Source organism: Scatophagus argus, chromosome 9 (assembly GCF_020382885.2).
Source record: "Scatophagus argus isolate fScaArg1 chromosome 9, fScaArg1.pri, whole genome shotgun sequence".
Classification (NCBI taxonomy): Eukaryota; Metazoa; Chordata; class Actinopteri; family Scatophagidae; genus Scatophagus; species Scatophagus argus.
In genome coordinates, this window is record NC_058501.1 from 16,900,411 (window position 1) to 16,927,682 (window position 27,272).

General features: G+C 40.7%; 4 protein-coding genes across 14 annotated transcripts; 1 reads left to right on the top strand and 3 right to left on the bottom strand.

The window, feature by feature from the left end:
• Nucleotides 1–14: 14 nt before the first annotated feature.
• On the bottom strand, nucleotides 15–6,726 carry styk1b (serine/threonine/tyrosine kinase 1b). 3 transcript variants are annotated; one of them, XM_046399216.1, is made up of 10 exons: nucleotides 6,420–6,726; nucleotides 3,851–3,906; nucleotides 3,528–3,698; nucleotides 2,817–3,149; nucleotides 2,524–2,705; nucleotides 2,283–2,357; nucleotides 1,684–1,892; nucleotides 1,436–1,476; nucleotides 928–1,024; nucleotides 15–814 (listed from the first exon to the last, which is right to left on the bottom strand). In XM_046399216.1, the coding sequence occupies exons 1-10, from the start codon at nucleotides 6,587–6,589 to the stop codon at nucleotides 622–624; spliced, it is 1,527 nt and encodes a 508-aa protein (XP_046255172.1). In that variant the 5' UTR covers nucleotides 6,590–6,726; the 3' UTR covers nucleotides 15–621. The 3 variants fall into 3 exon arrangements, with proteins under 3 accessions (XP_046255172.1, XP_046255174.1, XP_046255173.1); XM_046399218.1 differs by having other exon boundaries at nucleotides 6,416–6,701; XM_046399217.1 differs by lacking the exon at nucleotides 6,420–6,726 and adding an exon at nucleotides 4,822–5,477.
• An 84-nt stretch (nucleotides 6,727–6,810) lies between these two features.
• LOC124064642 (glutathione S-transferase kappa 1-like) lies at nucleotides 6,811–9,736 on the bottom strand. The gene is made up of 7 exons (XM_046399281.1): nucleotides 9,297–9,736; nucleotides 9,123–9,204; nucleotides 8,411–8,539; nucleotides 7,851–7,996; nucleotides 7,642–7,758; nucleotides 7,454–7,547; nucleotides 6,811–7,098 (listed from the first exon to the last, which is right to left on the bottom strand). Exons 1-7 carry the CDS (start codon nucleotides 9,363–9,365, stop codon nucleotides 7,049–7,051), a joined length of 687 nt encoding a protein of 228 aa, XP_046255237.1. The 5' UTR covers nucleotides 9,366–9,736; the 3' UTR covers nucleotides 6,811–7,048.
• A 964-nt stretch (nucleotides 9,737–10,700) lies between these two features.
• On the bottom strand, nucleotides 10,701–19,785 carry rap1gapl (RAP1 GTPase activating protein-like). Of its 3 annotated transcripts, XM_046399196.1 has the most exons (21): nucleotides 19,623–19,785; nucleotides 17,994–18,034; nucleotides 15,778–15,861; nucleotides 15,591–15,623; nucleotides 15,377–15,467; nucleotides 15,134–15,169; nucleotides 15,004–15,051; nucleotides 14,649–14,846; nucleotides 14,470–14,567; nucleotides 13,828–13,906; nucleotides 13,468–13,521; nucleotides 13,296–13,379; nucleotides 13,083–13,183; nucleotides 12,851–12,980; nucleotides 12,571–12,732; nucleotides 12,233–12,304; nucleotides 11,637–11,723; nucleotides 11,380–11,535; nucleotides 11,224–11,307; nucleotides 11,106–11,125; nucleotides 10,701–11,020 (listed from the first exon to the last, which is right to left on the bottom strand). In XM_046399196.1, the coding sequence occupies exons 3-21, from the start codon at nucleotides 15,822–15,824 to the stop codon at nucleotides 10,930–10,932; spliced, it is 1,671 nt and encodes a 556-aa protein (XP_046255152.1). In that variant the 5' UTR covers nucleotides 15,825–15,861; nucleotides 17,994–18,034; nucleotides 19,623–19,785; the 3' UTR covers nucleotides 10,701–10,929. The 3 variants fall into 3 exon arrangements, with proteins under 3 accessions (XP_046255152.1, XP_046255151.1, XP_046255150.1); XM_046399195.1 differs by lacking the exon at nucleotides 17,994–18,034 and having other exon boundaries at nucleotides 19,623–19,765; XM_046399194.1 differs by lacking the exons at nucleotides 17,994–18,034; nucleotides 19,623–19,785 and having other exon boundaries at nucleotides 15,778–16,292.
• On the top strand, nucleotides 17,346–26,539 carry casp2 (caspase 2, apoptosis-related cysteine peptidase). 7 transcript variants are annotated; one of them, XM_046399234.1, is made up of 12 exons: nucleotides 19,946–20,029; nucleotides 20,200–20,370; nucleotides 20,478–20,511; nucleotides 20,752–20,937; nucleotides 21,187–21,256; nucleotides 21,697–21,788; nucleotides 22,012–22,185; nucleotides 22,507–22,635; nucleotides 22,723–22,813; nucleotides 23,845–24,045; nucleotides 24,366–24,475; nucleotides 24,720–26,539. In XM_046399234.1, exons 4-12 carry the CDS (start codon nucleotides 20,863–20,865, stop codon nucleotides 24,852–24,854), a joined length of 1,077 nt encoding a protein of 358 aa, XP_046255190.1. In that variant the 5' UTR covers nucleotides 19,946–20,029; nucleotides 20,200–20,370; nucleotides 20,478–20,511; nucleotides 20,752–20,862; the 3' UTR covers nucleotides 24,855–26,539. The 7 variants fall into 7 exon arrangements, with proteins under 7 accessions (XP_046255189.1, XP_046255186.1, XP_046255185.1 ...); XM_046399235.1 differs by having other exon boundaries at nucleotides 20,820–20,937; XM_046399233.1 differs by lacking the exons at nucleotides 19,946–20,029; nucleotides 20,200–20,370; nucleotides 20,752–20,937 and adding exons at nucleotides 17,346–17,502; nucleotides 17,747–17,917.
• The last annotated feature ends 733 nt before the right edge of the window (nucleotides 26,540–27,272 follow it).

Consider the following 27,272-nt stretch of genomic DNA (forward strand, 5'->3'; position numbering starts at 1 on the left):
AACCCCATGACATCCACATGGAAAGAAGTTTTTTTTTTATCTACATTTGAGTTTGTGTAAACAGTTTGAGCTCATTCTTGCTCACAGATGTTCAGAGACATTGATGTGTCCTTCATTTGCATAATTCTGCCTAATACAGAATCACGCGCAGTATTAAATCTACTCATACACATTTGCTTTAGCCTGTAAATGAGATTTGTAAACCATCATAGACTGACAGTATCAACTGCAGGTTCATTATGCAGCAGCTGTACAATGGTCAAGTTTACAAGTCTCGAAACTCATTTACATATCTCATGCTCTTACATATATCACAGTAGTGTATTACTACAAAATTACCAGTTGTACTTCCCTAACTGATTTGAAAATTGCCGAGACACACAGACATGAATGAGGTCATTGATAAAAAGGGATAGTACCCAAAGTTAACTTAATCAGCAGACAGTTTTTCTCATTTCCAAAAGTAGAATATATACGTATATGACAAAATAAAAGAACAATTTCAGTGCCAAAATCTCTCATAAACAGAGTTTTCATGGTATCTGAAATATGTTGTTGAAGTGCACCATTGGCATACCATTGGATGAATAGTGCAATTTATTTTGTTGGCACAGGCAGTAATCAGAAAACAGTGTAGCTGTTGGTTTCTCCGTATCCTGCTTCCTGCAGGTACCGTTCGATGTTCATTGTTCCCGGTGCCTTGAGGACTTTGTCTGATGCACTTTTCTCCCCTGAGAGGAGCTTGCGGCTGACCTCGGCCACAGTGGGTCGATCTTGATCCTTCCATTGGCAACAACCCTTGATGATGGAGTATCTGAGGAAAAGAGAAAAGATCCCTTAGGTTTACATCTCATTTCTCAGGTCAAAGAGTGAAACTCTGCTTCAGGTTTGGTTGTGGGTTAGTTAGAGCATACAGTGGATACTTACAGTGAGTTGGAGCAGTTGGGAGGCTTTTTCAGACTTTTCCCTCTTTGATGAAACTGCAGAAGCTCGTTAACTGGGATTTCTGCAAATGGAGCTTCACCTGGAGAGAAAAGGGGAAAGCAGTTAGGAGTTGGGGAATTTACATAAAAACTTCTATTGGGGCATGTCTACTGTTACGGATTAAAGATTAAGCGACTTCATCAGACTGTTGCAAATTTCATATTAAAAACCAATATTCCTATAAAGAAGTCCTCCCTTTGAGTTTGCAATATTGTCCACAATTGTCTAATACAGACAGAGATTTTGTACTGAAGTGATAGATATCGCAGCATAAATGGTATTGGACAATTTCTGACGCTTGATAAATGTATGTCATTTCACTATATGTATTTATATTTATATTGCCCTATCCAAGCAGTATATAGCCCTGCTTACATGTATCTAATACATACATTTTATTCTTGGGTTCATCCATTATTTATGGCCTTTGTTGATTTAAAATTCAACTTACCCAAAGTTGCCATTTCATAAAGTAAGATGCCAAAGGACCAGCTGGTGGGACACACAGAGGTAAATACTGGTTAGAGTCTTCTGTTCAGTAAATGCTCTGGATAATATACTCACATGCATTTTATTCCTCTCTGCAGACACAGTAGTAACAGCAAGTAACAGACTGATTTGTTTTCATGCAGCAGCAACAGCAACTCTATTGGAGTGTAAATCACTGCCAATACCAGAGATGAAAACAGAAACACTCACATGTCGCTGCTCTGACCGACAGACCTCTTGGCTAAAAACTCTGGCGCCTGCCATTTCTTCATGCTGGGATCGTCTCTCTGAGTGGCTTTCTGGTTTGTCCTTGTGCAGACCCCATGTAGACCCCAAAGCTTGGCTGTGAGCTCTTTGGTGATCAATACGCTGTGTGCACGAATGTTTCCGTGAAGAAGATCTTTGCTGTGAAGGAACTCCTGGTTGGGGAACAAGACATGGGGCATCTGAGGACTGAACACACCTGAACACACCACAGCTCCTGTGGAGCGGACATCAACTACGGTCAACTACTGACATAGTGACATTTCCTGACATAAAGGAAATATGTAAAGTCGGGATGCATTTTGATACATATTGTGTTTGTAATATGATTCACAGTTTGTGGGAATGATCATTTTTGCATCACAGTTTTCATTTTTATGAAGACACAAGAGAACTGCCTTTATGTTATAACTGGGATTGTCAGCATTATTAGAGGGACAGCCTGTCAACAAGTCAATGCTGAGGACAGGGATATTCCTTATCTGGGATGTGAAAGGCAAAAATGTGGTCTAAAAAAGGTGAGGACATATTTATAGCGTGCTAACCAGTGCCGAGGCCACCTGCTTGGCCATGGTAAAAATCCGTCTTTCAGTCATCTCACATGGAGGATCCACATTTTCCTGAAAAACAAAGGAAGACTTACTTTTACATTGGAGAGATGGCACGAACATTATTTTGCTCCTTTATGATTTATTTATTTATTTTCTTTAAATATATGGTTTCATGCGTCGCTTGAGTTAATACACACTGCAGCAGTACACGCTCTGTGAAAAAAAAAAAAAATACCCTTCTGCATCGCCACAGGAAGCTGAGCAGGTCTCTGTTCTCCAGCTCTTCCACGACCGTAACCAGTGGAGCTCTAAGTGAGACCACACCAAGAAGCTCTGGCAGGAAGGGATGTGGTCCTAGCTGGGCCAGGAAGGATGCAAAGCCCAGGAAGCTGTGTCTTTCTGTGGCATCAGCAGAGTCTGTGAAGAGCAAGAATGAGAGGGAGATGAACCAGCATTGCAGTTACAGAAATGACGTCCCTAACAGCTCCGCTCAACAGCCACAAACATAAACTTCCATTAAATTCTCACCATTTAGGACTCGCAGCACCACGTTCCTGTTTTCCATACGGGCCCTGTAAAGGGACACGGAGGAGTCGGAGCGCAGGGGGAAGTCAACGGGCAGAGTGGAGACCAGGTTGAAGGACTCAGGCAGCCTCTGACGGGGCAGCTCCCTGGGCTGCACAATGGGAGTGAAACTGGGCTTGAAGGGCTGTGGCGGGGGGCTAGGCGAGAAAGAAGGTGAGTCCACAGACATGGAGAGGTTTTTGGATGGGTAAGTGGTCGGGGGGTGGAAGGTGGAGTAGGAAGTGGGTACGTCCAGAGCGATGCTTTCATGCTCCAGGACATTGATGCCTGGTGGAGCTATGGGCAGGGAGTTAAGAGACAGAGGGAGAGAAAGAATAATTATCCTCAGAGATACGTGCAAGAATTTAGACGAGTGTAGGCAAATAAAACGAGTTATTTTAGTGGTGGAAAAAAATGTCTAACTGAAACTCTGATGCATAGAGAGCTTGTTGATCCAAGATGGGAATTTATGTTGCAGCCTAAAACTTGTCATGCTCTTATTTTGAAATATCAAGAATAAATAAAAATGAAGGCCTACTTTTAGAGGGTTCTGTAATTTGGAAAATAGTATGAAAACCGGTTACTCTGTCAGCTGTTCATATCTAATCCTCTGCAATGTGTAAACACTGAGCATGTTTTATTCATAGAAACATACTGAGAAAACCAGTGTCTTACCATCAATGCCATGCAGCACCCTCCTGGTGGCCAGCTTTGAGGACTGTGGACGGATGCGGTCAACCTTCTCCGGGCAAAAACGCAGAAGGAAAATGAAGACCAAAGTGACCAAGAAGCTGGCCAGCAGCAAGGTGGGCACAATGATCACCTCCTGCTCGTACACACGGATCTCTGCAAACAGGAACACACGCCGGCCTCATAATTCCAGTCATGCTTGCCCGAGCTGATAAGTTGTCTGTTTATCTGGCAACTTACGTCAACATTTAAGAAGGCCACGTGAGTGGCATCAGTGTTCAAGTTTGGTTCCCGCTGATTAAACTTACCGCAGATAGTATCTCCATGCTTGCAGCCGGAGTCTGCTTCTGATAATGAAGACATCCTGTCGCATTTAAAAAAAAGATGAGATCAGATTAAAGAATATTTTTTTCACTTTTGTCCATTCCTTATACATGTTCACACCATCAAACTTAGTGTTCAGTGGGTTTCTAGGATTTCCACGTCACAGTCATGTAACAGCTTAAAGATATTTTCAATTTACGATAAAGAAAAGAAAAAAACATTTTTGTTTAGGGCAAACAGAGAGATGCAGATGAATAAAAACCACAGACGCAGTAACAGTGGTGGTAGTGCAAACCCACTGAGGCTGATTCCGTCAATAGTAACATGACTCTAGCAGGTAACCAGTATGAGAAGGTGTCTGAGCAAACATGTAACCGAGACCAGGAACTTCAGGTGTTGATACACTGTCGCTGAGACGCCAAATTCCCAGTAACAACTCTGACACCTCACCGGATTGCCTTTATGTTGTCTTCTGTGGTAACACAAAACCTTAATGCTTTAACACAGACCTCAGTCATTACTCTATGTCTAAGTGAAGTAACACTATAGGAGTTAGTATCCCCATAAGACACACTATTCACAGAAGGTATACACAGAAAAAAAAAAAGTATTATGTTCAGTTGGGGGATCATTATGTTGTATAAATGATGAATTTGCTGCTTCAAACACAGTGTACAGGAACAGAAATATCACTGCTGCGACAACGGGAAACTCTTCATCCTCTTACCATCTAAACCTGTTCATCTGCATTTTTTTGAAGCATAAACGCTAGTGTTGTATAACACACCCAACAGGAAAACATAAATGGCAAAACAGCACCGGCTTGCTCACCCAAAAGCATGTCGTGATCATCACAGAAAGCTCACTCTACCTTACTGCTACCTGAACTACACGTCTTAAACAACAAACAACAAAACAAACAACAAACAAGACATGTAATGCATAAAATCTTTACCTCAGTCTCCTTCAGTTGTGCCTCCTAATATCTCAGAGAAAATGTTCAATCCTGTTATTCCAGGCTCATGTTTTTGTTCATCACACAGTCACTTTCCACACATCCTCCCAGCCGAATTTAGAGTCCGGGTTCAGCTTTGCTTTTCAGATCTTCATTGTTTTGATTGTTTCTCTCAAGTGATTTGTCAGGCTCAAGGGATCAAGGCGCTGCTCTCTGTTTGTCCACGCTCTGTGTTTTCTTAACTCCACCCTCCTACCTACACCTCATCCTTCTTCTCTCCTATTCACCTCTTCCTTCTTCCTCCTTCCCGTCTGTCTCCTCCTCAGTTTAAGAGGTGATGTATCACACTGGTATCAGGTTTATGGCGATCCAGTCTCCTGCCTCTCTTGGAGTTTGCTCTACTGCATTCTGTAATGAGCTTCTTCTCTGAAGTCAACGTATGTCACCTACATGTGGTCCTGCCTTTCTGCTCTTTGTTTAGGAAAACTGGTCCTGCTGCTCTTTGTCATTTTTAGTCCTTTTGTTGAGCAGGTTTAGCCTTCATTGCACTGGAACTGGTATGACAGGCTTTGCAGTCTTTAGAGTATTTAGTCAACAATACCAAACTGCATTTCATTCAAGGTACATGCATTTAACATAGATGAGTAAGCACACATCTTCAAAATGTATACAAATAGTATAGTATCAATCAAGATAATGCAGGTGCTTCACAAGCGAGGATGGGGTGAGGTTCACCACATTATGAAAAACATGAATGTATAACTGATGGTACAACCATCCATTATCTATTACTACATCCTGTCTAGTGTTGCACAAATGTTGAGCATCACAGCTGACATTATTAGGAGAGTTACATCCTGGATTGCCCTACCACACAGAAAACACAAAAAGACAATCACATATCCAGTAATATTAACACCTCCGCCATTTAGTTTCCAGTGCATCTAACCTGCATGGACGAAAACTGTACAAAAAGGCATCTGCCCCAAATCTGCTGTTACTGAGGACCTTCTTACTGAGAGGAAACCACTGAGCCAGAGTAAAGCCTTAATGCAGTCTGCATGATGGTTCACAAAGAACTTACGAAAATACAGTCCTCCCATTTAGTAAAACAATGACATCTTATGACATCTTAGCAGCTAAAGTCAGCATGCTAACAACGCAATGCTAACATACTGATGATGAGAAGGTTTAATGACCACCATTTTAGTTCAGCTTCTTATTAGTGCTTACTGCAGTGCAGCAAAAGATCACCGGAATGTCATCAGTTTAGCATCATGAAAAGTCTTGAAATTTTGACCTGATGATGGCACTTTTTAAAAAAATTTAAGCAACAGCATGCATTGAAATATACTGTATAAAGAAGTATAATAAAATAGAATAACAGAATAAAGACAGTCAATGTCTTTTGCTCACAAACTCCACAGGAATTTATTTTAAACACTAATTCATTCATAAATCATTCAAAGGACTTGTTTTCAGCAATAGCTGTTGCTTTATCAGTCATAGCTGAAACCATGTCGGCTTCAGGTGTGTTAAACTGAGCAACTCAGTACACAACTTTACATGAGGCGAGTTGAACATTTGAACGTACCCACCGTTGCACTGATGAAGCCGGGGGCGACATGTGCCTCGTCATATTGTCTTTGCTTCGGAAGTTGGACTTTTGAGTTGATGAAAACTCATCCTCTGCTCTACGTGTACCTGGGAGCCCTCTCACAAACTTGCACGTGTTATTACCAGCTGGGCTCCAGAACGCCTCCCTCATTCGTTTGCCTGGCCGCTCTCCCCCTGCAATAGCCCCAAGGCTCCACTAGGGGGCGCGCCCACACTTTGCAAAACGCTTCCTCAGAGGAAGACTCAGATTCATTTTTGTTGGTGTTTCAGTCTTGACCCAAGTGGGAAACCGAGCGTCCATCTAGCCACACCATTAGCATGGTCAAACATCAAACATTACAATGCAACAATTAAATCATTTTCACACATTAGTAGTTCAACAGAAAAAATAACAGGCTTCCTTTTAATAGGCACATAATTAACAGTACAATTCTGTGTTACATTGCCTGCAGTACTACTTTTTATTGAAATCTATGCAATGTGCTGCTTGGTTTCAACAGGCACAACAATGAAAATGTGAATTCTGAATGAGGGGGGGATCACTGAAATGAGACACAAAAATTCAAAAATCCATGAGTCCAACAATGGTATCTGAAGGCATCTTTTTCTGTCACAGTTTGGCAGCTGATTTGTTAGGGTGAGGTCCCAGCCATGGCTTTCCTGAAAACAGAAAACAAAATGAGACCGGGGCAAGAGTCTCAAGACAGCCACAGCTTGAACTTTGCACAAAAGATGGAAACAAAAAAAAAGAAAATTTGCAACACAGTTTATAATACTGTCAAATGACTAAAAAACAAACAAAAAAAACCTGAAAAACCTGTCTTATCTAACACTGGATGTGTTAACGGTGGATGAAGATAAAATAAGCTAATCCTTTATTAGTCCCACAACTGGGAAATTACAGTGTTACAGCAGCAAACAGGATACAGAGGGTGCAAAGCATGCAAGGATAAGGTTTTCTCAAATGTCATTTTTAACTTATGTGCGTTTGTGAATGATGTAATAGTTTTCTCACCAATGCAATGGGCCATGAGCTCAAATCTGTCAGATCCAAAAAACATCTCAGGCTTTCCATTTATATGGCACACCATCATGGGAAGGCCAAATGCCTGGGAAGAGGCAGCAGGAGAGCTTTTGTTCATTACATTGTAATGTTTTGTGTCACTTGTCTGAATCTGCAAGAAAAATCTAAGGACAACTGACCCCATGATCTAGTGCTTCCTGTGTTGTGCTCTTAAGCTTGTCTTTGATCTCCTTTGAGGATGCCAGCTCCATTGCTTTTTTAATCTCAACGTCAGACATTCCTGCTTTCTTTGCTGCCTGCAAAAAGAATAAACAAAACAAAACACTGTCACAAAATTAAATGGTGCTTCTTAATCTTCTCAACAGAGCAAAGCTGGATATGACGGTACCTCAGACAATGATGCTGGTTCAGTGATATCTTTGTCCTCACTCCAGATCCTTTTCCACAGCTCCCGAGACACCAGCTCCACCATCTCATCTCCATTCTTCTCCCTCTCTTGTACTGCTGACACAAATCGCATTGCAGACAAGGAGCCTATGTGAAGAGAAGAAGTGAAACTCATTATCAGCTTTGTTCAATAAATAAATAGCACTACTCACTGTTTCGTACAATGGCTAAATTACCTGCTGGGCCAAGTGAGCAACCACCCTCAGACCCAGAGTCACACTGACACCCAAAAGCCCCAGGTTCACTATGTGGCAAAAATTTGGTTGATTGTACTAATACGGGCATATGCATCATTAAGATGACACAACACAAATAAAATACAAACACAGAAAAAAACCCCAACAAAAATAGCTTATACATAGTTTAGTGAGGGGAAAAATGGCAGTTAATAAGGCCCCATCAGCTCAGTTTAGTTTTGAGGACCGCAAGCGAGTTAATCCAACCGCAGCCAAACCAATGCACACTACATGGTGGATTCTGTCAGATCCTGTTTGTTCGTACCTTTATTGAACATGACCTCAAAGGGGTCAGAGGGAGACTGCAAGGGAATTCCAAAATATCCCGCCAAGCGGGTCAAGTCCTTCGTCATGTACATGAATTTGTTTGGAACCAGACCAGGAGGCTTGTTGCCTGTCATTAAAGATAAAAAGTATATGAAACTTGACAGTACCAGCAACGTCCACATGAATATCAACATTCAACACGTCCTTAAACAGTTTACAGGAGCCAAATATTTATTTGCAGTTGTGGAAGTACTCAGATAATACACTCAAATAAAAGTGAAGAAATAGTCTGTTACAAGTACAAGTTCTACATTCAAAATTTACTTTACAAAAGTATCAGCAAAATATACCTGAAGTACTCATTATGGATAACAGCACATTTCAGGATAATATATACTGTATTACTGGATTACAATAAGATGTCTTAGTGTGTACATTACTTTAATGCTGCAGCTGCTAAAGGTAGAGCAAATTAATTATTAAAAGTTTAATTACTTTATACTGGTAGGTTGAGGTCCTCATCTTAACCTTCAATAATAAATGATTTATTATATTGGTTGTTCATTAGATTGTGTAGTATTGATCTGAATTTGCAAGGAACTACTAAGTTATGAATTAAATTTACTGGAGTAAAAAGTATTGCCAACATGCAGTAAAGTTCAAGTGTAAAGTCACAAAAAGTAAGTTGCTTTCTACCACTGATACTGTACCCGATCCTTGCATGATGCCACCCAGAAATGCAGGGCGCAGTTTGAGCTCTATGTTCCACGCCTGTCTGTACCGACACATGACCTGTAAACAACCGAGAAACTCGATTAAAGTTTCATTTACTGACCTAAAGTTGTGGCTTTTCTTATTAAAGCTTACGTCCAAAAGGAACAAACCTCAAAGCCAATCCAAGAGTACGGAGAAACCACATCGTAGAACAACTCGATAATTTTCTTGGATGTCATTTTGGATGTCAGTGGTTCTTATTTTAGTTCGCGATAACAGCAAGTTTAAACGAAACCTAACTTTCACTGGTGAGAAAGACCAAATGACCCAGAAGGCGTCTTCACATGCAAACGCAGTCAGCGCTGGGCAGTGTGTCAAAGTTCATCTGATCTGACGCAGGACGCTACGCTTGGTCAAAATCGCTGCTTTAAATGGTAAGTAAGTAAGCCTGACAATCAGCCTGAGCTGCAAAAAGCACGGATAAACTCTGTGACTATGTCTAACCGCAAGGACACAACGTTACCGCCCTCGCGTGGGAAAACTACAACTCGACGGTAGCAACCAACTTTTATTGTTTTCTTCTATTTCGGCTACTTCCGCTTCTTCTTCTTCTATGAATTTATTGGCAGTTGCCAAGACGGCGTCCAATTATACCGCCTCCCTAAGAAAGAAGTAATTTTCTTCTATATAGGCCATATTATTATTATTATTATTATTATTATTATTATTATTATTATTATGGCTACACTTATGCATACTTGGATGCAAATGTCATATAAATAGTTCTCCAACTAAAAAAAACAATTAGAAATTTGTACTAAATATTGTTATTTTTATTTAATAAAAAAAAAGACTTTTAGTCAAAGTATTTTTACATACATAAAGATCTATAAAAGACATTTTGACATATGACAGTAAAGCAGTGGTGTGAATGATAACGTAAACAAAGGCTGAATAACATTTAGCTGTTGCAGTTTCAGCATCCTGATATTTTGTATTTTGGTTCACCGTCACACTGCCACGATTTACTGGGACAGCTGAATGGAACAGAGCCATTACTGATGTTTTTTCTTTTGAGCTTTTCAGCATTGTCAGAATGTTTACCGTTTCCCTACTGTTTGTGTAGTACCCAAGGGATTCAACACTTGAAATAAAATGTTTTGTATACATGATCGTTTTCCGTGAACTTGAATATTATCCATTATAACTTTCTAATGCTCTCCATGCGGGCAACGGCTCAGATATCTCCTTTAAAGTCGGCCACAGATTTATGTGCATGCATGACATAATATAATTTTCTTCTTTCCTCCTTTGTTTTTTTTTTTTAATTCAGTGTAATATTTACTACTTTTTGTAATTGCCAACATTAACTGTTTTCTAATAATTGTGTTTTACTGATATCGGTAAGTCCATTTAGAAATCAGTATTCTTTTTTCCACAAACTGTTCTAATTTTAGTTTAATTTCTGCTGCTGTTGCACATCTCTGCCTCCAGCCTCTCTTCTTTCTTTACATTGCTCACTGAAGTGATACTGTTTTCTTTTAAACACAATTACAAACTCTGCCCAAACTCTGTTGACATTTCCCAGAAGTTTTATATATTTAACATTTCAGTGAACTACAAGGTAAAGATTTTCATTAATGTAGAACATCACTCCTATGACTGTAAAATAGTTACATTCTCAGGAATACTATTTACTTTTACTCTCTATTTACATACAAGCCATCCACCAGGATAATAAAGATAGGCTAGCAATATCTGTAAGTATATTAATGTCTAAAATCTTCAGATTTATATTTCCCTTTATGTGTCTTCTTGAGGACTTGCTTGTTCTTTGAGTTCAGCTGGCCCCAAAGTGTCAGAGAGAGCAAGAAGAGGTCCTGCAGATTTGTCACTGAAAAGCAGAGAAAACAGTTATCTCTGTTACTAACTAAAATCATGAGAAAGAACTCATTTTTGCCAGTTTTCATAAATATTACCTCTCTCCATCTTTCTCTGTCTGTTAAGAAACAGAAAAGAATATCAGCTCCAATCTTTCTGGTTTTTTTTTGTTGTTGCTTTCTGTCAAACATGTTAATTACTGTTGTGAATTTTTACCTTAGGCTTCTGTGATGCACTGCCACTAATCTTCCTGGGTACCCCAAGAGTCTCAAAAGAGTGGCTCCGCACTCTTATGGCTCTCTAATGACGGAGATTCAAAAGAGGTGAAAATAGTAAAATCAATAATGAAAGGTGAGGGAGACCAGCATTTACCTTAAAGTTTTCAATGAATCCTCCGCTCCCTTCAGACGCCCCGCGAACTCCCTCAGAAGATGGGAGCGCAGACAGCGATGGATCCCCGATCATGCACTGAGAACGGGTGGAGAGCTCAGCCTGTAAGCTCTCCAGGAGGGAAGAACGAGTGCGGAGCTTTGAAAGAGAGGAAAGACACACATGCCAGAGAGAAATTAGAGAATAACCGTGGGTATTCACCAACAATTAACATAAATAAAAACAGCCTCTTCCTCTACCTCCAGTCTGCTGAACTGTTGGGCCTTATAGCAGGAAATCTCTGCATTGATGAGTTTGGTCAGAAGGAATTCTCTCAGCACGGAACGCTGAAACAGAGGAAGCCAAGACTTGTAAACCATGTGAAGAATTGATTTGGACTGTAGTGATTCAAATAAGCAAAGTGCAATGTTATCAGATGATGGGGTAATGACTAAACCATGGTTTGTTAACAAGATAAGGGGTACAGGCAGACAAACAAACAAGGATCACAAGACAAACACCAAACTACTACAGCAGGAATGCATATTATATACAAGCAAAAGCAAAACTGTGGTGTTTAGTCTGTAGCACATAGTGTATAGAGTTAGTTTGTGATATGGATTTGGGACACAGCTTGTCCTCGTTCACAGCAGACATTTTGATGTGTCATAAAAGAAAAAACACAGGTGTTGCTAATAACATTAACAATGGCTCTGCTCTGTTGATGTGTTCCAGGAAGCTGTGACAGTGAAACCCAGGGTGATGAAAATTATGATTTGGTTCTTGCTATAACATCCATTTCTTAAAGTATTGAGAAAAACTAAACTGGTTTGTTAACCTTGGTACTGATTCTTACCTCTGCAAAGATGGGAGGATCTGGGAGCACCGGACCAAAGGGAGGAACGTCATCTCTGGCTGTGACAGACACCTATGAAGAGTGAAAATAATAGGTCCTAAGTGATAAACTTTCCTGAGTGACATTATCAGCTGATATTAGCTATCACACTCAAGTAGCATTATTGCTATTAGCCTCGGAAGTAAAGTAATAGCTCTGGCTCTAGAAATTACTCCATGTCTTTTAAAGTTAACTGACTTAATACAAGTCGGTTAACCAAGATGGAAACCAAGATGCCAGTAGCTGCACTATCATTGACAGGGATGATAGATTTATCTGTTTGTTTGTTTTTTATTCACCTGGTATGCAGTTTCACCTGCCACCTCCGGCCTCTGAATCCTTCGTACCACCAGGAAAGAGTGCAGGAAGTGAGACTTGATAACATCAGACAGAAAAGGGGTTTGGCCCTCCTGGTAGACCAAAGCTACAATGTCATTACCAATGTGTCTTTTTCTTTGTAACTGTGTGCAGAGTGGATGAGAAGGAGAAAAAAGTGTGTCAGTGTCTTGTTTTCCAGCAGAAAACACAGTCCTGTGAATCATCTGCACACAACAGACCGAGGCCGATAGAGTAGCCGACCTGCTGTGGGTCACCCTCTGTGAAAGGCAATTTAGTTGCGACATGGAACATGATTTCTCTCCCCTGAAAGGAAGTGAAGACTGCCTCACTTCCCGTTTGACCATGACACACATCCAGTCCTCCTCTGAACCTGAGAAAAAGGGAGTGAGGAGACCAAATAATGTGATTATATACATTGCACATGTAATGTGTCACTTCTCCAGCTAAATGACATCAACACAGTGCATATTACCCAGTAAAGCCTTGCAGCTGAATTGTCTCCCCCAAAATAGAGAGGAAATCTTTAAACTCTTCACTTTCCTCATTGTTACTAAGTATGTCCTCCTCAGTGAACTAGAGAGAGATGGAAGTTGTCTGAGAGGGAGTGGTTCTCATATGGTACCATATTTCAGTCACTTTTATGAATGCAGGACATTTACTGCACAATTACAGTACAATTTCTTACCTGGCCGTCCTTTTGGCACAAAATGCCAAACTTGAAATTAGGGGACACTCTGTGTTCATCAAATGCAGTTATGAGTTCTGGAGCCTGAGGGATAGATGAGAGGGAGGTTTGAGATGATTTGTCTGAAATAAGTTGTCATTATTTTTAGTGATTGGTAATTTTAGAGCATCACCTTGAGGTAGCTGACGGCTTCAAAATTTGAGATAGTCACTCTCTCACAGAGCATCTAGAGAAAATACGAGGGATTTTGTAGACATCTTTGACGTACTTTACTTGAATATTTCTGTTTCACTAGGTTTCAGAGAGCTCCACAACATTTATTTGACTACTAGCTACTAGTTACATTCCATTTTTTCATGCAAATTTTCCATACAAAACAAAATCACTTTCAAAGGGATAAAAAACATCCCTCGTGAAGTGTTTTTTGCTGATAATACTGCTGTACTTGTAGTATAGTGTTTTTACAGTGTTTTACTACTATTTTAAGTATCGGACATGAATACTTCGTCCACCAGAATAAGTAGTTTGATACCTTTGCCAATTCAACAGCAGATGGCATGTTGGGGAAAAGAGAGACAGAGAAAACTCCATGCAGAGAGCACTCCTTCATCCTGTGAGACAACCAACACAGTCTGCGTATGATGTGCTGCTGCATTGCTGGGAATCAGCAAGATACAGACACATTCAAATGAAATTTTGAGGTAAATATGGTACAAATATGTTTTAAGACATATAAATATACTGTGTTTTGAATAATAATTTTTGTGTGAAATATTTTTTCCAAAAAAAGTTCATTTTCCTCACTGAACAGTTCCTCATATTACACCTACTCGTCTACTTGTCCTTTACTGAAAAAGTCAGATTATATAAATGTATAAAAAGTATTTAAATTTACTGCACTGTCAGTATATGTACACTGCAGGTTCCAAGTTTCCTCATCACACTTGTGTAAGTTGCTTACTGGACCATGAATGGCTTCATATGTCATCAGATTCTGCTTGTCTGTAACATGCGATAAAGATTTGAAATAAGCAGACAAAGTTCCCATTTCGGTTTATTGTCGAGAAAACGGTCTGCCAGAGTCATTTTTGTAGTTGATGGGCACAATGCTCTGAGATATCAGAGTATAGAAAAAAATTGCATAATAGTGAATAAAATGGCTAAAGATCTCAACCTTAGTATCACCCGCAGCTTGTTCTCCTCGTCCTCCAAACACACAGAGAGAACCAGGGGTCCCAGAGATGGATCCACTGCTGTGAATGAGTGATGGTACTAAAGGGTAAAAAGATAAAGTATAAAAACCATCAGGGTAATATAATACAGTCTTTGAGACTCACCATAGGGTCCACTTACTCGTGAGCGGAAAAATTCGTGGTAGATTTTGGCTTCTGCGTCTCTCTCCATGATTTCGTAGCCGTCTGGATCAAGGCCATAGTGGGAATAGGTGGGACTCACATCTACAAGCCTCTCCAGAGGGGGGTCTATCCAGTAGCCCCCCAGCTTGGATGGAAGGATGAGCGGCAAGTCTCCACCTATCTTTAAAAGCTCAGGCTAAAATAGACACAACGGAGCACCTGATGATTATGAGGGCCTGTTGTTTCTGTTGTTTGGGGAAACAAATATCATGGTGTTCGTAGAAAGGTCAGTATCAACACACACATACACACGTCGGATCAGACCCGTATGGATTCTCAGACTGCAGACTAACCTTCAGAGGAAGGGGGAATTCACACCGCTGCTCATTGATCCTGCTGCCCTGATGGACAAGTGGAGTATTGATAAGAAACTTGTGCTGCTCTGCTAACACCACGCTCAAGATCAATCTTTGTGTAACTCACCTGCAGCTTTTCAATGATTTCAAACAGCTCTGTGTCCTGATATGAACAACAAGCGGCAGACATTGTGCAGAAATGCAAAAAAAAAAAAGAGAGAAAAGGAAAGAGAAACACGAAGAGAAAGAGGAACATGACAAACTCTTAAGATGCGAGTGGAAATCTGACTTCTAATGAATGCAGGATATGGAAATACATATGCACAAGTATATTAAATTAGGTGCAAGCTTGACATGGTAATGATATCACCCTCTGGCTGCTGCTGGCAGAGAGGAGAGGCTTGCTCTCACTGATAGGAGAGTCCAGGATGTCCAGTATGTTGTCCTCTGCAGATTCGGGTCTGCAGCAACAGGTTCATGGACACAAGAGGACATCATCACCTCTCATTCACTTGTTACTTCATACAACAAAACTCTAATATTAGCTCAAAACTGCTACAATAAAATGGTAAATGAAAGTTCACCTCGTCCCATCCCCACATGTGTATCTGTCCACGCTGTAAAAAAGGAAGTGAAAAGAAAACGAATCTGATTACGACAGAATTACGCATACCTAAATGTAATGTCATTTGTTCAATACGTGCAGCCACTCAGTTGACTTGCAGTGGAAAATGTCAGCACTAATATGAGACAAACCGTGTCTTTACTCACCCTCCATATGCCCCAAAAGTAAAACTTCTCTTTCGGGAGAAGGACATGTCATTCCTCTTTTCTCTCTCCACGGCTTTGGTGTCACTGTGAATGTTTGTACATGCCAGTTTGCGACCGAGTCAATCAGGGCTGGCTAGGGTTGAATTAATTCACTCTATCATTCTGTCACTCCTCCTCCTCTCTGCCCCCTGCCTCTCACTCATTTAAGCTTCCCTTTCCTCCCTCTGTCCTGCTGTCAGCCAGACAGGCAGCATTAACCCGCTCACGCTCACAGGTGCAGCAGCTGCCACAAACCGCAAAATGGGCAAGCTCAGGCTGCCTCATGCCCATCAATCACAATGCTTGAATAAACGCTTGTGGTGGTTTCTCAGGCTGACTGAACTTAAAGATAGCCTTGTAAATAAATGAAGAAATGGTTGAGACATTTTCTCCGGGACCTGTTACCCTTTGAGTCAGTGAGGATCATCAATTATTGACAGCACACACAGTGAGGGTGAGGAAAAAGACAGCAGGGGAGGGTGAAGTAGGCCTCAGGATAGAGAGAGAGAGAGAGAGAGAGAGAGAGAGGAAAGTAAGTAAGAAAGATAGAGACTGAAAGAAAAATATATAAACACAGAGAGGAACTGTGCACATTTAAGTGGTATCTCATGTGAAACGAATTTAATTTCTGTTAACTGTGTACCTTAACTAAATAATGTTTGTATGGTTGGTGACAGAGGTATGCAGGTCTGTGATTATCAAACTGCGACAGGTAAAAGTTGGGACTTAAGTGAAAGATAAAAGCCCTACTTGGCCAAATGTGGAACAAGTACTGAGATACTTTACTTCAATAAAATGGCACAATGGAAAAATAATCAATTACAACAAAGAACAGGGCTACTTCTGTTAAAACCCAAGTGTTAGCATTATCAGCATAATGTACGAAAGTAAAAGCACTTGTTCTCTGAATATTATTTTAATATATATTATATTATTATTACAGATAAACTAATGTGTAAGTAGTGTTGTTTTGTCATAGTTTGACAAGATGGAGCTATTGTTTTTTATACTTTAGTCAAAGTGTTTATTGTTATTGTCATATGCACAGTAAAGAAACCACTTCAGGGCACAATGAAATTCCTCCTATGCTTTCCGTTATGAATGCTGGTAGACAATTAAAGTAAGAAACAGAATAATTTACGAATAAAGATATTTTTTATACGGTATGTAAGAGAGAAGGCAGTGCAATGCAAAATGTGCCATATTGTTACCAAAAAAAATGTGGAATATCACTTCAATATCAGTAAATATCCATCCATCCATTTTCTATACCGCTTATCCGTCAGATATATTCAATTAAATATATTCAATGTATAGTATCATGTAATAGTGCAATAGAAAGCAGTGCAGGTTTATAGTCTTGTAGAATGCAGAACTGAACTGTGCGTAGTAGTGCAGTTAATTATCATATTTTGTATACTTTTTCTGACAGCTAGGAAAGATCAGCTAACCGTATGTGCCTTTCAGCATTAATGGCGCCTTAACAGACAAGCTAGCTACCTTTGCCATGGGTACATGGGATGTGGCATTGAACTGTGTTTACTGAACAAGGATTTTCCACATCAAAATAGTGGAATAAAATATAAGCTGTCTGAGTGTCAACAACCAATCAGCTGACTGTCAAGAAAACATGTTTTGGGGTGGCTGTTTAACTGGAACGTATGCTACCTCGGCTACCTGCATCTGGTATGTTAGATATCTGCTTAAACTAATGTCAGCTGGTTGTTACCTGGCTGCTAGTAACTTTGGTAAAGGTTACAGTTAAGTTAAAAACCTTTGATTCCCAATCTGGGAGTAAAAAGCCCTAATGGGTTCCATAGTAAATTTGTGGGATCAAAATGTCGTGATATTGGTGTGAAAATAATACATTTATAGTTAGATGTATTCTTTGTCACTGATGTTTAGTTTTCTTTTCCAACTTCTACTTTAGGCTGAGCAAACATCTCAGAAACGAAGCTGGCGATTACTACTACTCTTACCCAAACGAGGGCCCAAAGCCTTTAGCAGCTTCTGCTCAGCTCTGTGAGAAACTGAGCAGCAGCACCTGTGTGACCTGCTCACACAGTCCCCAGAAAAAGACGGCAAAGAGACAAACGCAGAAGTGAGTGTGTACTTGTTCGAACATCAGCACGCACACAGAACAACGCAAAGCTGCAGCATACACAGCAGATTATTACCAGCAGTTCTTGGACTGTTTTCTGTTTTCAGAATATTCAGCCTGGAGGAAGAGCCAGAGGGAGAGGTAGGGTAAATAGTCATGTAGACAACCCAAAAGAACAGAGAGATAAGCAGAGTGCTTGTAATCCCTTAACCAAAGCTACTGCAGTGATTGTGTTGGTTTTCCTTTCACAAGACTGGCAGAACAAAATCAAATGCCTGGAGAACTTTGTATCATTTTATATGACTTTAAGCAAGTTTCAGCTCAATTGGAAATGCTCACTTAAAGAAGAAGTCACACATTTCAGACAAGTGTATGCTCCAGTTATATGTGCAGACACCCTCAACAGTCAGTGTACAAAAGAGTGAGGATCAACACTTCATCATGCCCAGGTAGTCATGTAGACAACCCAAAAGAACAGAGATAAGCAGAGTGCTTGTAATCCTTTAACCAAAGCTACTGCAGTCATTGTTCTGAATTAGATGCATAAAATAGCATAAAATAAAAATACTATGGCAAAAAAAAAAGTCTGTAACTTACTCAAGCAATGTATTTGAGAAAAAACATCATGTTACATTTCAACACTGTTAATGTCATATCTTGATTAAATGTTTGTGTGATTGTGAGCTTTGATCATGCCAAATACAATGATTGGAAATTACTTAAGCGGAATCCCATTCAGTTTCTTTCTTTTTCAGCCAATAACAGTCCATCCTCATTCCCCTTAAATGCTTCTCTATTAGTTAACTGTTTGTGCCTGTCTTCAAAGCGCCTCTTATTAATTGGCTACTTATTTACAGGAATCAGATTCAAATTCAAAATGCCCTTGAATCTACAATCTTTTACAGTACTTTCACTTTGGGTGGTGCCCGCCTGTAAGAAACCAGGTGATTGGAGGCTTGAAACGCCAGTAAAATATTTTTTCGCTCTCATTGGTCAGAATCCAAAACACCGACTTGCATAGTCCCGCCCCTCTTGTTACAGCAATAGCTGCCCCGCGGAAGTTTGTGGAGTGAGAACGGGATGCAGTTAATTTGCGTGAAATAGTGTGAAACACGTCGACATTTTCTGTCGTTTTTGTGGACGGTTTTGTGTCCTGGTGCAGAAACAGAGGAACGGTTCTAAGTAGGTTTGGAAGGAATTATATTTCGCTCACTTAAATGCAAGAAAATGGGGCGATCCCCAGTGAGCTAGCTAGCTAGTTAGCATTGGTAAATTAATTAGCCATCAACTTTTAAATCTAGTTAAATGTAACTAAAATACTAAAATAAGTCTCTTGTATCGTGGCGATTTGTTAAAGCTAGCTGATAAAGCTATGCATTTAGTTATTGTCTTCGCAGAAACATCAGTTGGCTGTTCCTTTGTACACACCTGCATTGTTCAGATAGCACTGATGGTGGTTTTATTTTTGATGGCTTAAAAAGTCGTTATATTATTATGAAGTCCATGATTAAGAAACAGGTTGTGAAGATAAGCTAATAGATGTATATCTGTTTAGTGACAGGGCCGGATGAGAAAGCAGTGTGTACAACGATAGTGTCTCGTGGACACCATGTCTTCAAGTGAGAATGGTGGACGACATGGCCAGTCACTTCGTTTTACTTCGTGATAGTTCGTTTTTGACATGGCGGTTAATGAGTGTTGTTACCTGTCCTTTACACAGTCTGTTGAATCAACATGTTGGAGTGTGGCATGCTGGAGCGGGATAGTCGGGCTCTTCGAAGACGCTCTGCTATTCTGTGCAAGCAGCTGGTGGTGGATGAGCTGCTCATTCAGTCCTTACAGGCAGACGGCATCCTGACAGAGAGCATGGCAGAGAGCATCCTGGTATGTGAACACTGGTAAATGGATATCGTTTAATTTAGGACCACCTGGCAATAAGCTGTCCGAGTGTCAACAACCAATCAGCTGACTGCCAAGAAAACATGTTTTGGGGTGGCTGTTTAACTGGAACGTATGCTACCTCAGCTACCTGCATCTGGTATGTTAGATATCTGCTTAAACTAATGTCAGTTGGTTGTTACCTGGCTGCTAGTAACTTTGGTAAAGGTTACAGTTAAGTTAAAAACTTTTGATTCCTAATCTGGGAGTAAAAAGCCCTAATGGGTTCCATAGTAAATTTGTGGGATCAAAATGTTGTGATATTGGTGTGAAAATAATACATTTATAGTTAGATGTATTCTTTGTCACTGATGTTTAGTTTTCTTTTCCAACTTCTACTTTAGGCTGAGCAAACATCTCAGAAACGAAGCTGGCGATTACTACTACTCTTACCCAAACGAGGGCCCAAAGCCTTTAGCAGCTTCTGCTCAGCTCTGCGAGAAACTGAGCAGCAGCACCTGTGTGACCTGCTCACACAGTCCCCAGAAAAAGACGGCAAAGAGACAAACGCAGAAGTGAGTGTGTACTTGTTCAAACATCAGTGCGCACACAGAACAACGCAAAGCTGCAGTATACACAGCAGATTATTACCAGCAGTTCTTGGACTGTTTTCTGTTTTCAGAATATTCAGCCTGGAGGAAGAGCCAGAGGGAGAGGTAGGGTAAATAGTCATGTAGACAACCCAAAAGAACAGAGAGATAAGCAGAGTGCTTGTAATCCCTTAACCAAAGCTACTGCACTGATTGTGTTGGTTTTCCTTTCACAAGACTGGCAGAACAAAAGCAAATGCCTGGAGAACTTTGTATCATTTTATATGACTTTAAGCAAATTTCAGCTCAATTGGAAATGCTCACTTAAAGAAGAAGTCACACATTTCAGACAAGTGTATGCTCCAGTTATATGTGCAGACACCCTCAACAGTCAGTGTACAAAAGAGTGAGGAGCAATACCTCATCATGCCCAGGTTGAGCCTCAGATAGCTGCTTTTGCTCAGAGCCACCCTTCAGATGGTCAGACCCAGTCAGGAAGGAAGACAGAGGACAAGGAAAAGAGGAAGAAATAAGCAGACAGATGCAAGAGAAGTGAGAATCATGAACCACACGACCTGCATCTGATGTTAGACAACCAGATGGCCTACTAAAAGAGTCGCACAGCAGACAGGAGATTCCCTAATAGTTGCATTATGATGCTGTTTATCATATTCCCAAAGCAAACAACAGCTGCTCCTGCCACCATCACAGGAAACAAAATCCTTCATTATGTGTCTTCTTTCATTTATGTTAAGCAGGCATTTTGTCATTAATAATTTGTAAAATGACATTGAATTTCAGAGGTTTATGGACTCTTCTCTTCCACTTCCCACCCAAGAAGGAACTGCTGCCAAGAGAGCAAGGACACATGGTGAGTGGCTTTGCAATGTAGCTTGCATTCAGGATAAAATAGGTTTCTTTTGTTTCAATTTTTCTGTTTCCATGGAGACAAGGAGTGGAATTGGGGGAACTTTTTATCTGTTGTCCAGTTTAAACATTAAGGTAATTGAATACATCAAGACAACAATATTATGTAATCCTCAGCAGCTTGAGAGAGTTTATTGTTGCTATTGTCTCTCATATCACTGAGGGAGAGTAGGAGTGTTGTTGCTCTAGTATTTGGCTACTGTCTGTACCTACAGGCGCCACGCCCCGAGAGTGACTCATTCACAGTGTTGCAGTACAAAGTTTGTTGTCGTGCAGCTCCTGGCAGGAGCTCACAATAATCTGAAAACTTTGCATTTGCAACTTCACTTGAGGCAAGCAGATCGTAATGTTGTTATTTTGTGTGTCCGTGTGTGTGTGTGGCAGAGTCCATGGAGTTTAGTCTGGATGCAGATAGTCCCATCAACACTCCTGTGCTTCCATGCACTCCTGAATTTTACCTCTCTCACTGCCAGCAGGTAAAGTACTTCTCTTGACCAGGAGAGCTCAGCTGGTTTGCAATAACTAACTCGGTTAACTAACTCGGTTATATTTTCATTTCATGTCATCAGAGTCACATCTCCTGAATATCAGTCAATATAGTGCACTAAATGCAAAGATGCATAAAATTAAACAATGACAGAAATACTTTGTTGTGATGTTGTTTTGGATTCATCATTTCATTCACTTCCTGCACTCCAGTCTTACAGAATGAATTCATCCCCTCGTGGTTTTGCTTTGGTGATAAGTAATGTGACCTTTGCTGCGCCTGACCTTGACCCAAGAAAGGGAGGTGAGGTGGATGACGAGGTCCTTCGGAAAGTCTTTACGGAGCTGGACTACCTGGTTACAGTTCACAGAGACCTGACTGCTCAGGTGACACACTCGCACACATGAAGATTCATTATGTATTTACAGGATGTGATTTGAAACACAAACCATCCATCTTTTTTAGATGACAAAGCTAGAAATAGCAAGTTGTAAAGGGTGGGGTTGCACAAGCCTTCAGAAAGTCATTTTGGTGGGGCTTGATGTTGAAAATGAGGAATGAGTGAGCACGTTCTGTGTAACTGCATGATTGCCATATCAATTTGTTTAGTATTTAAAAGCAGCTTGCAAACAAAAACTTGGAAATGCTTTAATGCATGCTCATCTGTGTTATCCACAGTTTTCCTGATTCATCATTTTTTTGTGCAGGGCATGAGGACGTGCATCGAGAACTTTTGTCGACGGCCGGACCACCAGGCTATGGACAGCTGTGTAGTGTGTCTGCTCTCTCATGGAGTGGAAGGAGCCATATATGGCACAGACGGACAGCTCCTGCAGGTGTGCGTGGTTGATAGTTTTATGTGTTAGTGCATGTAGTGCCAGTCGAGAGCAAAGATGTGTGTCTTACGTGTGTGTCAATTTCAGCTGGACTGGGTGTTTGAGGCCTTTGACAATGCGCACTGTCCCCTGCTACAGAACAAGCCGAAGATGTTTTTCATCCAGGCCTGCAGAGGAGGTAAGAGTCTCTGTCTTATTCTCTACGCCCCTCTACCATCATTGACATACATGGTAAGAAGAAAAAATAAGGTAAGAACTTAATTTTTCCTGAAGGAAATTCCTGAAAATATATTTATTAATATAGACTACCCATAATAGCCAGCTATGCCAGTCTGTTTCTAGATGAGTTGTGTTTATGCTCATCTGTACTCCTCCATGATGAGGAGTTTAGATGTCCAATCACCGCTTGTTCACATGTGACGATGCCAGTTACATAGATAGTCCAGGCCCCCAAATGTGGCCTCTTGGGTGCCTCCATGTGGAAGTGTTCAGGCCATGTGCGAGTATATATGCAAAGAAATTATAAATAAAATGGCTTACAATGTGTGCCAAGGCTACCTATATTACATCATATTTTAAAACCTTTTGTGACTGAAGAGATGGATGCCAGCTTGTCTCTCCACATGTCCAGATGTTGTTTGCTGTCACCTTCTTGACCAGTGGTGACCTGGGTGACATTTTCATATCTGTCCATCAGCCACACAGCTCCAGATGCTGTGGATGGTGTCATAATATGACAGATTTTAGTGTTCTTTTGCATGTATCTGAATAAAATGTAATAAATTAACCAGGCTCCCAGCTAATCTGTCTCTGTGTGGAGGGTCTGGTCTGACTACAGGGCTCATGACACCCCTGACAAATCCTCAGACCCCACAGGAGAAGTCATAATTACTGTCGTGCTCTCTGTCTCCAAGCTGATGAAAGGCCATTTGATGTGGTTGGTCACTGCCTCTAAAAATAGCTTTGGTCAAAACCAATTAGTTTGTTCCAGCATTTATGAAAATCATCATGCCTTTTATGTATTTTTCATGTGGAAGTCAATGCATTTCAGAGATTTTTTTTTTAATCCCATTTTTAAAAAAATGATTCTCTACACTCATTATTAACAGAATCTATTATATAGTGGCAAGTTTCAGAGAAAAAGAATCTCGAGTTAAGAAGCCTGTTGGATGTTTAAGGTTAATAATTTCAAACTGTCCCGTTTCCCAGATGAGATGGACTGTGGTGTGGAGCAAATAGATGGGCCATCAAGGACCTGCTCACCAAGCTGTGAACAGCGGGATGCTGGGAGGGAAGGACAGGGGGATGCAGACTCCAGACAGAGAGGGGACATGACCAGGCCTAGGATTAAACTGCCCCAGCGGTCTGACATGATCTGTGGCTTTGCATCTCTCAAAGGTCAGAGAATTTGTAAGTCTCTCCCTTTTACTATTTTGGGGTGGACTTATTAAGCAAATGTGTTATTTAACTGAAGTGTAAAAGATAAAAAAAAAATAAATCACCTCACATGATGCCATTGAGCTTCTTATAACTGTGCATTCAGAGCAATGGTTGGGGGTTAAAATCTCTAGGAGAGGGCTGAAATCTTGAGTCAGCTTTTCCACAACAGTTATCACAGTTATAGTCAGAGTTATGCTTTCTGTTCCCAGTTATTTAAATGCTTAGCTCTGTGTACCTACACCTTCATCTTGCTGTAGTAAGCCTTTATTTTTGATCTCTCCCTCCTCAAGGCACAGCAGCAATGCGAAACACCAAGAAAGGATCCTGGTTTATCCAAGAACTGAACGCAGCACTCCGCCTGCATGCCAGAGACACACACCTTGCAGACATCCTGGTGCAGGTGAACATAAAGTACCCTGTAATTTCATATACTGCACTCGCAGTGTGAAATGTCCTTTTTTATTTAGTAAACTTCTTTAAAGGAACAATTTCCAGAAATGAAAATTAATTATAAAAGTAATTATCTGGGAAGGGAAGATGGCAAGGAAGGAATGAGGAGATGATGACTGAATATTAATTTTTGGGTGAAGTGTTCCTTTAGGTTATGACTGAGATCTTCTGTCATGTGTTTTCTCTGTGTCTAGGTCAATGGGCGTATTAAGGGACGGGAAGGTTATGCTCCTGGCACTGCCCACCATCGCTGCAAAGAGATGTCAGAGTTCACCAGCTCGTTGTGCAAAGACCTCTTTCTTTTCCCCAAGCACCAGCCCCAGTATTGATACGGATATATGTACATACACAGACCAACACACACACACAGACAGACAGACCATTCCTTGTATTGAAGCCTCTCAGTGAAGGGCACACAAGTGTTCATTCCATGCCAAATACTGCCACACACTCTCACATTCCCCTCTTACAGCTTTACATCCAAAGACAGGATTTGTTCATTCATATTTTCTGTGTAAATACTGCCTTCTCAAGAACACAGACATGCAGACACACACACACACAGACACACACAAATACGTAGCGTGCTTATGTTAATCTACATGTTCTCAGAAATGGGCAATGTATTGGCATACAACTCCCTCATGTATCTGTGTGTCTGTGTTTATGCCAGTTAGAGGGTTTAGATGTTAATCCTTTTTAATCATAGACAGAATCATATTTTTTGTTGTTAATACTGCACAGCTACTTTTGAGGCTTCACTCTCTTTTTAAAATGTGTTTTGTATACAGATCTATTTTTGTGGCTTTATTTTGTATGAAATTGTTTTTATAAGGATTTTTAGGCCCATTTTCTTTATTTGTATATAATGTGTGTGATGACCTGGAACCGTTTCATTTTTTTAATGTAGTGACAGGCAGGGGGCAGCACAAGAGAGCCAAATGTATTTCATTGTGTGGCTTTCATCAATATTATTCATATCTCCTGCAGCTCAAAGTGATTTTTAATGTCATGATCGCAGAGAGCATTTAAATCTGTTATAATCAAAAAACTGTAAAGTATTTGCAGCTTCACATAGGAGAAGTACACCTTTTTTTTGCTCCCATAGTTTTCCTTATGAAGAGGAAAAACACCTACAGAGCAGCTTCAGGTCTTTTTTTGTGAATTTTTAAATTCACTAAACCAAGGATTTTGAACTTATTAATCTTAAACTTCATGAAAGCACTTATTGTAAATTTCACTCCATCTCAGCTGTGTTACGGTATACCTGTCCCTGTCAGGGTGGTGGGCTGTCTGGGGAATGTGGTGCTACTTGTGAGCTCATACACCTTCAGTATGAACTCTGACCTTTACGCTAACTCTGACCGCCAATAAGTGTTTCTCCATAGGTGGGAAGTGCACATTTGGTTAGCTTTAGTTTTTGCAGAATTTTACTGTATCTGATACAGTAAGGATAAAGCATGTATGTCTTATGTCTTCCATAAACAATATGCAATTTTCTACAGCAGCCTATGCCATGTGATGATTGTTAGTTGAATTTATGGCCATGGAGCTTTTAGAGTATATTGTATCACTTTGGCACTCCCACAGACCGAGAAATCAATTTGTCAAGGCTGTGAGAGCACTGATGTTTCCCAGAAAGGCCCCGACCAGGCGTAGTGTGTTCAGTTACAACAGTGTTGTAGTGAAGAGAACAGAATATATGGTTGATTATATATGGTATTGATTGTTGACCATCTGTAAACACAGATGCTTTTAAGCTGTGTGTGAAGTGCTTGTGGCATAATTTATCCTGATCTGGAAGGTGCTCGCTCCTCTTATCCTTAAGTTTTTGTAATGAGGAAATATAATTTTAAAATAAGAATATGGGAGTGCTAAAGAAGGGTAAATCTCCTGCAGGGTGAGAAGTTTTGAAGGTTGATATTTGCTGCCAAACGTGTGAGTGAAATATTTCTGTCAACGCCAATGACTGCCAAATATTCCATACAATAAACAGGCCATGGATTTGAAATGAGACAAGCTTTTGTTGTTTTATTACAGCCGCATGTGCATACGAGTGTGTCTGCATGCTTTTTCTGTCCTGCACCGTGAGTGTGAGGCTTCTGCACGAATGTTGCTCCTGTGCATGCTTCACTTTATTTGATCCTCCTTGTTGCTGTGTTTGTGTGTGTTGTTCCTTGTGCAGAGCCTGCCCTCTCCGTTCTCAGGTATAGTATAACTGGCTCGCCACTATTCTGCTGTGCTCAGGCCTCTCCACGCTGTGACCGGGACGTATGTATCTCTCACACTGCCTGCCACCCAGTGATAATGTTCTTAGTGTATCAGATAGAGGCCCAGCCAGCTGTCCACAGTCATTCTCCCTTGACACACACACACACACGCAGGCCAGCAGTCGGAGTAACACACTTCTCGTTGGCCTCCAGTGTAGCTGTGAGATTAGGCTGTTATGCACTGGCGTGTGGACCACAAAGCAGGGCGGGGTTAAGGGGGATCTGTGTGTGTTTGTGTGTCATAATGGCCGCCTGTCTCATCAGCCTGAGAGGAGGAACAAGAGGCATCAGAGTTAGAGACATTGGTTTACATTAACTTGTCTGAGTGGGATGTGGTTCATTGTTGGTGCAGAGCAGTGGTGGTCTACCCTGAGGGCCTGCCAGCTTTTCAGCTTTTCAGTGATTGATGTTGAGACCATATACGCTTAGCTCCTTTGCTGAATTGACTCCTCTAGATCTCTGAACCTGCTGAAGAGG